At 43.5% G+C, this 13,227-nt stretch overlaps 1 protein-coding gene across 1 annotated transcript; it reads right to left on the bottom strand.

Annotated features, from left to right (window-relative positions):
• Positions 1 to 2,544: 2,544 nt before the first annotated feature.
• Aqp11 (aquaporin 11) lies at positions 2,545 to 12,810 on the bottom strand. Its single transcript, XM_035442383.1, has 3 exons — positions 11,896 to 12,810; positions 5,158 to 5,274; positions 2,545 to 2,833 (listed from the first exon to the last, which is right to left on the bottom strand). Exons 1-3 carry the CDS (start codon positions 12,512 to 12,514, stop codon positions 2,754 to 2,756), a joined length of 816 nt encoding a protein of 271 aa, XP_035298274.1. The 5' UTR covers positions 12,515 to 12,810; the 3' UTR covers positions 2,545 to 2,753.
• Between the last annotated feature and the right edge of the window lie 417 nt (positions 12,811 to 13,227).

Raw genomic sequence — 13,227 nt, 5'->3', positions numbered from 1 at the left:
GCATGGCAAGCAGCAGGCATAGTGACAGGAGCAGAAAGCTCACAGAACACAAATACACAACAGAGAGCAAAACAGAAGCAGGCCTAGATTATGTACTCTCAAAGCTCACCCCCAGTGTCATACTTACCCAGAAGGCTGCACCTCTTAAACCTTTCCCAAAATAAAAGAACACTAGCAACTCAAGCAGCAGTGAGGACAGGAACTTCCTCCTCAAGGGCCAGTGGGCAGAAAGTGGCAGAAAAAAGTGCCACCCTGAGAGGAATGCAGGGCAAACAGCAGATGCAGTGCTCATAATCACTGCTGGAGGTCAGAGGTCAGGCATTTCCACGGTAATAACCCCTCCCCTTTCGGTCAAGCCATGGAACATGCGTGTTAGTAAAGTGAATAAAAAGTTCCTACGTTCTGTGAAACTAAAGAAAACTCAGCTTCATTTTGGAAGGCAAGGGGTGGTTTTAAGGAGAATGATCATTATTTGGTAGTGTTGCCAGGATGGAGTGCAGGTGTCAAATTTGAAGAGAAGCCAGAACTATGAGTGTTTGTATAAAAATATATGTGAAAGTGGCCTGATACAGGCCAGGTCAGATAGAATATGCCCTCACCGCTACTTCAGTTAAAACAGACCATCAGCTACCTCAGTACTCCACAGTTACCTATTGTATCACCCCCATGAGTACTTTTGTTAAGGTGTTTTTTTCTAAAAAGATTTTATTTGGAGGTAGGTTTAGGAGGTACACATTTTTAGAGGAAGTATGTTACTGGGGAAGAGCTTTGAAAGCACATGCATTTAGTCACCCTGTCACAATTTTGAAGTACTATTATGATACATACTAGTGCATGATAAAGCTTCTGATTATCTAACTGGCTTCTGTGGTGGACTCAGCTGCACTGCCCCAGCCACTGTCTGTAAAGTCATCACCACACAGTGCTTGTGTTAGCTGGCAGTTTACCAGCTGAATGCTCATTGTTACTCAAGCAGGTCGTATCTCACCCCACCACCCCTTATAAAACCAGTATCCCGGTCAAGGAATATGCACAGATTATATGGCCTGCAATTTTTCTAATTAGACTTGAAGGCCAGCAAGACAGCTTGGTGGGGTAAAGGCATTGCAGCACAAGCCTGGCAAGCCGAGTTCCATCACCAGAACCTAAGTAAAGGTAGAAGCAAACCTAATGACATGGAAGTAAGGATCCATGGAGACATGCTCTTATCTCCAAATGCATGCCATAGCATGCACTTACACATTTTACACACAAAAATAATGACATAAAATTTTAAATAGAAAAAAATGGACTTTGTAATAAGGCTTCCAGTGAAGAAAAGTTAAGGCTTTTTAAAACTTAAAAATGTCCTGGAGAGATGACTCAGTGGTTAAGAGCACTGGCTGCTGTCCAGAGGACCTGAGTTTAGTTCCCAGCACCCACATGGGAGTTCACAACCTGTAACTCCAACTCCAGGGGACCCTCTTCTAGCATCCTTGGGTACCTGCACAAATATGTGCATATATATACATGCACTTGCACGCGCGTGCGCGTGCACACGCACGCGCGCACACACACACACACACACACACACACACAAGAAAAAGAGAAAACACTGAGTTTCTAAATTTAATAAAAGGAATTTAATGTTTCCTCAGAACCTTTCCTCCAGTTGGTGATGACTAAAAAGAATTTTTGTTGCTGAAATGTTAGTGTAGAGTTACATTTGCCTCTTTGACGGTGGGTGGGGCCACAAAGCACACCTCTAGGCCTAGCTCCCGGTCTTGTACAATGGAGGTTAAGAGTTTATTTCCACATTTTGTCATTAGAATGTCATTTGAGTATGTCAGTATATCATTACAGAACTAAAGCAACATAGAAAATCTACCTGCATCTCCAGGTAGCTGTCAAGTGCAGTTGAGAAAGTGAAAAGATCAAATCTTGGCTGTGTGTGGGTGTTTTACTATGTTCTATTAAAGGAGACAATTTGACTAAAATTGTCTACTTGAGAGAAATATTTGAGGCATTAGAATTTATTTAAAATCTAGGAAGCCTGAGGCAGTTGTAGTAGTATATACTTACAATCCCAGCATTCAAGAGGAGAGTGAGTTCAAGGCCAGCCTGGGCTATGTCATGAGAGCCCATATCCCCCAAACAAAAACAAAACAAACCCGGGTTGTGGGGGCACATAGTAATCCCAGCACTTGGGAGGCAGAAGCCAAAGGATCACTGCACGTTTGAGGCCAGCCTGACCTACATAGGAAGCTTCAGGCCAGCCAGGCCACAAGTGAGACCTTCCCTGTGTCAAACCAGAAACCTGTTGATGAGTGGATATAAAAGGTATTTCCCAAGCAAACTTTTTTATTAAAAGGCGCCAACACTGATAGTGTCAGTAGGATGTGGCTGAAAAACACCTTCTCTAGCTCTGTGAGTGAGATGGTTGAGCCTTTAAGTCCAGCTCATTCAGAGGGACACAATACAGAATTTCTTTGGTCCTGCCCAACCAGTGGTCCTCCCCGACTTAACTTTGTATTCACTTGCTTTTCATCACAGTAAGTAATCACCTGGGATTTATAGAGGTTTAATGAATGAGCCTTTTCTAGCAGCATTTAATACATCACTCAAAAGAACAAGTCTTAACGGAGAAAGACAGGCTACCTCATTTTCACAGTACAGTGAAAACATTAAGACACCTTCCACAAAGGAAGCTGAAACAGTGACGAGTCCAGTGCAGGCAGAGTTTGACTGTTCTGTGACTTAGTCTTTGGGAGTGGTTATTCCTTTTTATTAGTCATTTGGTTGTTATGCAGCCATGGAAGGAAAAAGCTGAACATCAGGATCATCAACAGCACACCTGAAAGACAGAACCCAGAGTTTGTAGAACGTGATAATGATTAATTAATGATTGCTGCTCTCTTTCTCCTCAGTCCTTACAATGACTGTGTGCTGAGTAAGTACATGCACAGTGGGTTCAGTGACACGGGGGCCAGTGTTAGAAGCTTTACTTCTGCTTCATTACAGACTTGGTGAGAAGCAAGCCCTGGACTTGAGTCATTTGTCCTTCTGCAAGATGGCAGAGCTTCCTCCATGCCTCAGAGGTGGCTTGGGAGGCAGGAGTTTGCAGAATTGTAATGTCTTTGTTGTTTTAAAGTAGTGCAATCATAGATTAAGGAAAAGAAAAAATCTCTGGATAATAGGTGGGACTCCAAGGGAGGAATACCTTGATAGCTCTTGGAATGTTCACCCATAATATCTAAATATGTATGGTAGGCTCTTGCTCTTTCTTCATGAGCCCCACCATAGTGGGTTTTACAGTGCATCACAAAAAAATACCTAAAACCAGTGCTTAAGTCTTTAAATATAGTTTAAAAGATTACTTGCATATTAGTAATGCTTCATTTTTGTGTTTGTTCGTTTGCAATGTTGTGATTCAAATTTAGGCTTTGCATATAGTAGACAAGCTGGGACCACTGAGTAGCAACTCCAACCCCAAATCTTCAATCTTTTTTTAATTTTTATAAATTACTTTTATTGTATAGGCATTTTGCCTATTTAGCTGATGACTAAATGAAAGCAAGAAGTGCTGGTAACATAAATACTGGTAATAAATAAAATACACATTATCATTATAGTTATGGTAGATGATCCCTCTTTAAAAGAATTTTTGTTTTTCTGATACTATAGGTAGAGCCTCGAGCATAATAAGCAAGCACTTCTCGGGCCACGTCCCCATCCTGATCTACATTGCATTAACTTGAATGGGACTTAGGAGTCATTTAGAGGCTATGTTGACTACAGTGTTGTTGCACAGGTGCTCTTTGACAAATAAGGAAAGAGACCTAAATGATTAAATAACACTTGGTTTGAAACTCACAACCTTGGGGAAAATAATTATTTAGCAAAAAAATTGAGCAATCGATTGATTTGTCTCAAACTCACTGTGTAGTTGAGGGTGATCTTGTACTTCTGATCCTCTTGCCTCTACCTCCCAGGTGCTGAGACTGCAGGCATTACTGCCATACCCAGCTTTATGCAGTACTGGGGATGAGCCCAGAGCTAGGCAAGCACAGCAGCACAGCCACATCCCGGCTATTAAAAAAATTATTGTGGTACTAGAAATAGAACGCAAGAACTTGTGCGTGCTGGGTTAGTTCTCTTCCACTGGGCTGTATCCTCATCCTTTTTACATTATATTTTGGGACAGTAAGTTGTCCAGTCTGGACTTAAATTTGCTTTGAAGACCAAGCAGGCCTTGCCCTTTTAATCCTCTTCTCTCAGCTTCCTGAGTAACTAGAATTTGAAGGTACACACTAGGTCCAGCTAAAAGATTATTTTTGAATGGAAGTAATGACCCTTCATTGCCCCTCCTACTAGGAAAGCACCTAACTATTTCTGCAAGCCTCTTTCAAAACAGCATTAGGAGCTGGGGAGTCGGCTCAGTGGGCAAGTGCTAGCTGTGTAATCATGAGGACCTGAATTTGGATCCCCGGCAGGTGCATAAAAGGGTTATGGCAGCATGTGCCTTGTACGTGGGAACAGAGATGGATAGACACTGAGCTCACTGGTCAGCCAGTCTAGATAAAACAGGAGAACTCCGGGTACAGTGAAAATCACAGCCCCCAAATCACCCTCAGGCCTCCACACCTGCACACATACAACTTTGAAGGACACTGCGCAAAATAAAAATCCTTTCAAGCATGTTAACTAAGTTTATTTTCTTTTTATCTCTTCTCTGGTTTTAGAAATTGTCATAACATTCTTGTGTGTTGTCTTTTTTTAGTTTTTAGTTTTTTAAGATGGGGTTTCTCTGTGTAACATCCCTGTCCTGGAACTTGCTTTTGTAAACCAGCCTCTGCCTCTGCCTCTGCCTCCCTAGTGCTGGGATTAAAGGTGTGCATCACCACTCCCAGCTCATATATCATCATATTTTAATATAAGATATAATGTTTAACCATGGAGGCTAGAGAATGGCTTGTCAGTTAAGAGCACTGGTTGCTCTTCAGAGCAATTGGTTTAAATTTCCAGTACCCATATGGCAGCTTACACCCATCTGTAACTCCAGTTCCAGGAGATCCAAGGGCACTAGGCACACCAACAGTGCACACCCATGCATGCAAAACACCCATACACATAAATTTTCAAAATATCCTAACCTATAATAAATAAAAATATGCTTACCTAGAGAAGGAGCAAGCCAGTATACTACAAAAAACTGATAGAAAGATTCATCAAAGCACGGGAAGTGCAACGAAAGTGCCAGTGCTGGGTTAAACAGTGCTCCGGTGAGGCTCCCTCCTGTGATAGCAACAAAGGTTAAAAAGAAAACAAAGTTAAAATGAGTCCAGTAGCCCAGGACATCCTGAGCACACCCAGGCCTTTGTATTAAAAATGGAAAATAAAATAGACCAGAGCATTACTATTGGATCCATTTTTACTCATCAGCAGAGTCCTTAAGTGACTGAATGGCAGAACTCAAGAAAGAAAGCAATTATAAAAAGAAATGAGGGCCGAGGAGATAGGTTGGAGGGCAAGAGTGCTTGCTCTGGGAGTATGAAGGAAGACCTGAGTTCAAATCCCCAGATGGATATGTGCCACGTGTGCTTATAACTTCAGCACTGGGGAGTGGAGAAAGGGGATCCTGGAAGATTGGTGGCCAGCCAGCCTAGCCAAAATGGCCCACTGCAAATTTACTGAGAGACCCTGTCTCAGGGGAATAGGGTGGAAAGTGATGAAAGTACACTCAACATCCTCTGGCTTCTTCACACACATACATGGACACACACACACCCACTCACCCACACCCACACACGGACACATGCACACACACAGCATCTGGCTTCAAGCACATACATGGGTGGACACACATATACACACAAAGTCCATCAGTGGAGTAGACTCATGTCCCAGCTCTACATAGCCTAGGGGTTTATGGTTCTGACCACACAGCCAGCAAGGGAAGGAAGGCTGGATGACTGACCAACACCACTCTAGAGCTGAGATTTCCAAGAGAAGCTTCTTCACTCACATGGAGTCTGACACTGACATAGGCCTCTGTAGCATGTTAAATGTCAATCAGAGTTGGGAATTATGAGCCTTTCCTAGGACTTCCCTACTGATACTTCCCAGGCCGAGAATAGCAGCATTGAGAGGAAGTTGTTGAGCAATGCACTAAATTCAACCAAATGACTGAGGTTTTCTCTAGCATACCAGCCTGACAGCACAATTGCTACTCATGCCTCAGCAGTTATAAAGGATGCCATCTGAGGATATCAGAATCATTCATGAACAGTTACCCTGGAACATTAAACCTAATGAGATCTGCCTACCCTTAGCATTCAAGAGAATTGCTTGATTGGCAGCTGCTCACTTCAGTTTTCACAGAAACAAAAGTAAATTGAGTCCCTTTGTACTAAACACCATGGGCAGAAAGATAAGGACTTCCAGATCTTTGTTATGTTATAACTTGGAAACTACAAGTGCCCTGCTGCTTTTAAAGGCATTTATCATTAGAAATGCTGAGCCATTGACCTCACAACATGTTCGTTTGCTTCAGTACTGCAGGCAATGGCATATGAAGGCTCAACATGAAATCTCTTAAAACTCAAGCTGTCCTTTAACTCTAGCAGCATCAATGCTCTTCAGGCCTGTGGGAACTGCTACTATGACCATGATATCCCTCAAATGTGGGTAGCTCTGACTTGAATTGACAAAGTACAGCAATGGTCACACTGAATTTTGAATACACAATTCCAAATTGGTATGTTGTTTGGAACCCCCACTTTTTTGCTCTCTTGGAACAATGCCCTGAACCTTAAGTAGTAGTCTAGGCTGCTGGAGTATGAGAAGCTACATGGAGGGGAACCAAGGTGCCCCAGATGACAAGCACCAGTGGCCAGGTGTGAGCCAGGTTTCTTGGCTTTGGACCCCACAGTCCTGCTGGAATGAAAGCAGCTGCATGAGTGATCTCTAGCTGGGAGGGAATGCTCCTCAGATAGCTGGTGGCTCTGATGGGCTGTCTTCATGCTGCACTGCTGACTAGAGGATTAGCAATCCTGCAAAAATGGTCATGTTATACAGAAGATCTGTGGGAAATCCTAGGGCAAAAGAATAAGGAAAAAGGTAACTTTTCCTCATTTGCTTTATGCCAGGAAGAAGCTGCAAGTTTGGAATGTAATTCCTCATGCCTGTTGAGCTAGTAGTATCCATCCTAAAGATAAGAAAACTGAGGAACAAATATTTAAGGGAACAGCCCAACTCATCCTGGCCTCTTAACTACGAAATTAGACCAGTATAGTAAAAAATTTGGGACCTTTGTTTACACTAGTTTTTGTTTGTGTTTATTTGGCAAGGGGGACATGTCTGAGTACATTAGCATTTATGTGGTGGTCAGAGGACAAATTTCAGTGTGGTTACCCTTCCATCTTGTGGGTTCCAGGGACCAAACTCAGGTCATAAGGCTTGGTGGCAAGCCTCTTTACCCACTGAACCATCTCACCAGAAACTCATTTTTATTTGTAAAATGGTGATTGTATCCATTTTATTTAGTTCCATTTTCTTTGACAAGTAATCTCACCTGCAATCATGGCTGGAAGGATACTAAAACCCAAACTGAGTAATACGATGGGTCGTGGTGGTTAGTTACTTGGTGTGGTGATACCCTGCTGAGTTCTAGTTACATGGAAAGCATGTCTGATCTCTACGCATAGCTTATTGTATGTAGAGTCATTATGTCATAGACATGTATAATTTAAAATTCTACACATGAGAGACAGTACTCTCATAAATAATAAAGACATCTTACACGTTTAACATTTTAAAATACCTAACCATGCATAGAAAATAAATACAATTCTCCATTACCTTCATTAACAGTTTATAGCCTGACAATTCCAGGCCTGGTGTTGCATGCCTGGAATCCCAGCTGTTCAGGAAGCAGAAGTTCAGCTAGCAAGATGATTCCAAAGCTTATGCTTGACACCTGAGTACAATCTGAGGGACCCACGTGGTGGAAGGGGAGATTTGACTCTTAAGTTGTCCTCAGACCTCTACATATGTGCTTTAATGTACACATACCCCCCCCACATACATACATACATACATACATACACACACACACACACACACACACACACACACACACTCTCTCTCTCTCTCTCTCTTTCTCTCTCTCTCTCTCTCTCTCTCCCTCTCTCTCTCTCTCTCTCTCACACACTAAATGTAATGTTTTTAGAGAAAGGAAGCTGAAGTGGAAGGATCAATTAATTTTGAGTTTGAAAGCAGTTTGGATAACAACATAGCAAGAAAAAAAAATGGTTTATGGCTCTGCTTACCTCCATTGCTTTTGTCTTTTGTTAGGAAAGCCAGTAAGTATATAACCAGTAATGACAAGTGGCCTCTGCTTATATAAGAAAATTCAGTTCTGGGTAAAGCATGTGTTTAGCATTCGCTATAGGCTAGTTTCCAACCACAAAAATGGGGTACTAAGCAATGAACACACAATACTTGGCTGCTCAAATTGTATCAGACATTCAACTAGTCCAAGGTAGTCCATCCTCTGTGGATCAGTTAAAACTTACATCTGGAAAGTGACAGGAATGATAAGCTTAAGTGTTTCCAAGGTGGTTCTCTTGGGCTACACACTCTGGACAAAAGGACTTCAAGCCTGGTCCACATCCTCCTCTTGGAGTTTCACACTACATAGGAGCAGAGTGATGTCTCTGAAAGGCCTTCAAATTCAAAGCCTGTTTAATCCAGGGGTCAAGGACTCATTGGCAACAGAATTGCTAATAGCTAAAAAATTTTAATTTTCCTACACACATATGTCATAAAGTGTGCCATTTTCTACACTGTTCTTTGTATTCACAGTGCCATCTGGCCATCAGCACCATCTTTTCCAAAAGTATTCCAGCCCCTAAAGTTTTCCCAGTGTCTCTTTTTCATCCTGTTTATGATAGAATCTCGTGTAGCCTAGGCTAGGCTCAAACTCACCATGTAGCCCAGGATTACCTGAATTTATTATTCTCTTGGCTTAGCTTCCCTACTACTGGGGTTACAGGCCTGAACCACCGTACCTGACCAACGTTTTCAAAAATTTTTTCAAACACAAATCCTGCACCTACTCAATAATGCACCCCCACCCATTCTTTCCTCATCCCTGTTCTAGTAACCACTGTTTACTTTCTTACTCTTTGAATTTGCCTGTTTTATGTATTTCCCAGAAGTAGAGTCACACAATATTAGTCCTTTTGTATCTGGCTTCTTCTGCTTAGCATATGTTCATCCACATGGCGTACATCAGAACTTCATTCCCTTTTGCAACCAAGTAGTATATGATTGTGTGTACTTTTGTAACTCTTGGGGAACACACTACAGAAATGCTGATAATGAGTGTTAAAACAGTGTGAGCCATGCTTCCAGCCTAGACTGTCTGCAACCCAAGGCAAGTCATTTCATTTCTGAGTGTCCCTTGCTTTCCTTAAAGTGGGAATAATAGTGTGCTCGTCCATGGATAATTCTAAGAATTAAGATAACTCATAAATCTCTTAGCAAAGTGATTTGGTCTCTAACAGGCACCCGAGGGTACTCACATGCAATAGATTGTGAATTTATGTAGCTTTGTAACTAGTAGTGTATTTGGTTCCACCCCTGTAGTCTCAAGCCCTGTTCAATACTGTAGCCACCGGCTACAGTGCAGTGTGATGAGTGAATGTGAAATGTGTCTACTGCCTGGCAAGTGCTGAAGCTTTAATCTAAATAGGCACATGGAGCTAGTGGTTGCTGAGTTGGACCAGGCAGGTTTGGACTCTAGAACAGTGTTCACAATTGTGGTTTCATAATGCATCACCTGGGGAGAACTTTAAACTATGCCACTGCCTAGGCTCCTTCCCAGAGCAGTTAGATTCTAAAAGCTGCACCAGGTGGACATATTTTTAAAACTCCTCAAATGATTTGCGAACAGATTGTTGAGAACCTCTGATGGTTTACCCCCGAGTGAGTAGTCACATTTTAAGAAACCGGCAGAGTTTCAGATACCTTAAACTGACATTGTAGAGTCCTTCTCCACTTGCTTTTTACTTGTGAACAACTTTAAGTGTCACTTCTCTTTTGAATGGCATTTTTACCTCCTGGACAAGACCAGGGCCATATGCATACAGTAGAATATAATTCTATCTTTGAACTACATCCTGAGCCCAGGAATAGTTAATAGTGTGTACATTATTTATGGAATCATAACTTGGTTACTAAAAGTTACCATAAAAATACAGGAAGAACATCAACTTCACAACAATAAAGGCAGGAGTAGGAATTGGGGGTGAGAAAGATCCAGGTATAATTAATGCCTTTCTTTTCCTTTTTAAATTATAAAACCACCTCAAATTTTTATTTTTTTTATTTGCTTTTAGAAACAGGTTCTCATGCAGCTCAGGCAGGCCTCAAACTCAGTATGTAGTAGAAGATGACCTTAATTCTCCTGCTTCTACCTCTCCAGTACTAGGGTTATAGGCATGAATTACCAGCCCAGCTCTTTGCTGCTTCACTTGGCAAATACAAACTACTCTGTGGCATAATCCTGTTCATGCATAGCAGTGTTTCTGCTTTAGCCCAAAGTCTTCACTGGCCTCTCAAATATGCAAGTGCCCTCTTCTGTTACCCCACACAATGTATTTTCATGTGTTTCTACTAAAAAACTAGTATTAGATTCAAAGAAGGGAAAATTGTGTAATCTTTCATGTTACCCTAGGAAGTCAACACACACTTGAAGTATACATCTACTCAGTTTCAAGAAATTTTGTTTGTCCTACTGGGGCCTGAACCCAGAACCTAATGAATGCTAGGAAGAGCTCTTTACCACTGAGCTACATCACCTCTAGTTTCACTTTTAATGGGTAGAAGAAAGGCTGTTATGGTAAGTTTCCTTTATCCATGCCTCTAGTAAAGTATTTCATTATTTTAAAGGACACACTATGGCACATTTTATCATTAAACAGTTTTTGAATTCCTACTGCAGCTGAGGTTTGTCAAGGTAAATAAGTATATAAGACTTCTGGAGAGGTTTTTTTTTTTTTTCTGGTTTTTGTTTTGTTTTATTTTCCTTAGACAGGTTTTCAGTTTTTAGTACTGTCTGGCCTAGAATTTACTATTATCCTCCTGCCTCTGCCTCCTGAGTGCTGGGATTAAAGGTGTGTGCCACTACACCTAGTTGAGAATTATTTGTTTTTAAAGAGAATCTTCAGGTACGTTTTAATTTTGAAACACACGTTTCATGAGAGGCTACTTAAGTTCTCATCTGACTCAACGTAAGGAAATATGACAAGTAATTTGTAGGAAATGTAACTACAGAGTTTCTACACCCCTGTTAACTACTAAGCAATCATGCACTTTAAGTGGGAAGGAACTTTAGGACGGGATCATTTCTCAGTAAGGGTGTCAAAAGCAATCTATACCAGCTTGGCATGAGAGCAGTAACTGATAAGCAGCCTTACTGACATTAAAACACCCCCGTTGTAGGCTATCTAAAGCCCTTGGCAGTAATCTAACAAGATCTTAGTTTCGGCACCGGAGTGTTTGCTTTCTCTGGGTGTTCAAAACAGTACAGAATGAAGATCTATACGTTGGCTGCTGCTAGGCACTAGCTGCAAGATGGTTAGAATAATAAGGTGGCGGGGTGGGGCGGTGTGTGTGTGTGTGTGTGTGTGTGTGTGTGTGTGTGTGTGTGTGTGTGAGAGAGAGAGAGAGAGAGAGAGAGAGAGAGAGAGAGAGAGAGAGAGAGAGAGAGAGAGAGGGAGGGAGGGTGGTGGTGGTGGTGCATGTATTCCCATCATATTGGAGTAGGGGGCTCAAATGTATCGGTAAAGAACTTGGAACCTCGGGTCGCAGAGGCTCAGTACTGCCTAGTGTTTTGTGGAAATGACAAACCTGCATAGGCCAAAAAGGTGATGAGTGCAGCCAGTAAGTGGATGCGAAGCTTGGTTCGGACCTCCTGGAAGTGCAGTAGAGCGCTGTGGAAAATAAAGGAGCAAATGGCTTCTGTGATGATCGCTTTGAACATGTCCGTGTGGATGGGATTCTTGCAAGCTAAGCTCCTCTCGATGAAGTGGTACTTGGTCAGACTCAGACTCCAAAGGGCCCTTACGCAGTACCTGCTGCATAGGGCGCTAACCAGCTGAGCCAACAACCTCATGGCACCCGTCTCGGGGGACATACCCCCTAGAATCATCTGCATCATCACGCCGCACGGGTTGCTGGCTGTGCCCACCAGGGTCAGACCATGCACCAAGGAAAAAAAGTAGATCAGTGTCAGCGTCCAAGTGGGGTGCGCGGTCTCCTGCTTGCTCAGCAGTTGGAGCTCATGGGTGCAGCAGCAGAGCTGGAAGGTGGCTAGAAACTCCAAGACGAAGGCGTGGGCAGTGGGCCTGTGCAGCTGTTGCCGGGCGATCACGCGGGCCAGCCCCATGAGTAGCACGACCAACAGCATCAGCCCCAGCGAGGTGCAGGTGTCCAGCACCTCGGGCCGGAGCCCCAGTAGCGCGGACATGGCTCCCTTAGAGCCAAGGATAGATAGCTGAGGGCGTCAGGGAAAACCGAGCGTGGGGGCTGGAGTCCGAAGTCCGCAGCCCCGCCCTCCCACGCCCCTCAGGGCGGGCCGAGCTGAGAGTCCCGGTTCCGCGCTGGAGGACTCCTCCCCTCCCCGGCTGCTCTGTGGAGATGTGACCCGAGCCGGGGAGGGGGGGGAGGCGAGGCGGCAAGGGAGCTGTCCCTGAGCTCCGGCGGAGGGGCAACGGTCAGCAGAGACCCACGCGTACCCGCCCTCAGCCACCTCCCTAACCTGGGGCCTCTGCCCGAGACCACTGCGCATGCGCGCGGCGTGCACGCTCAGGGCTTCGGGAGCCTAAGACTTCGCGGCGCTAGTGGCAGCGCCTGTTGCACCCGGAGCGTGGCTTGGGAACATCACCTTGAACTTCGTGCAGTCCGGAAACTGTACTTCCCGGAGCCCCAAAGGTCATGCAACCACCCCATTTTTACTAATAGACTGAAGTTGAGGAGCAAAGTGCCTTTCGGGGAAGGAACTGTGATCAACTGGGAGTGGTTGTGAGAACTGTGCGACAGGGTGTTGGAGCCTTGATTTTCTTCACCTACCCCAAAACTTTTTTGTAAGTGTGCAATATGTGTGTGTGTGTGTGTGTGTATACATTTTATGTGTGCAATTGATTGTAAATTATATTCACACTATTATCCAGATATCACTAT

This window comes from Cricetulus griseus, chromosome 3 (genome assembly GCF_003668045.3).
Source record: "Cricetulus griseus strain 17A/GY chromosome 3, alternate assembly CriGri-PICRH-1.0, whole genome shotgun sequence".
In the NCBI taxonomy this organism is placed as follows: domain Eukaryota; kingdom Metazoa; phylum Chordata; class Mammalia; order Rodentia; family Cricetidae; genus Cricetulus; species Cricetulus griseus.
The sequence above is the reverse complement of the archived record's forward strand: the minus strand, read 5'-3'. Positions and strand labels throughout refer to the sequence as shown.

Excerpts from the sequence above, each read along its gene's own strand:
- Aqp11 (XM_035442383.1), bottom strand. The coding sequence starts at position 12,514 with ATGTCCGCGCTACTGGGGCTCCGGCCCGAGGTGCTGGACACCTGCACC. Across the intron at positions 5,275-11,895 it reads CACCTTTTTGGCCTATGCAG|GAGGGAGCCTCACCGGAGCA; the intron begins GTTTGTCATTTC and ends TTGCTATCACAG. Across the intron at positions 2,834-5,157 it reads CTGGCTTGCTCCTTCTCTAG|GTGTGCTGTTGATGATCCTG; the intron begins GTAAGCATATTT and ends TCTGTCTTTCAG.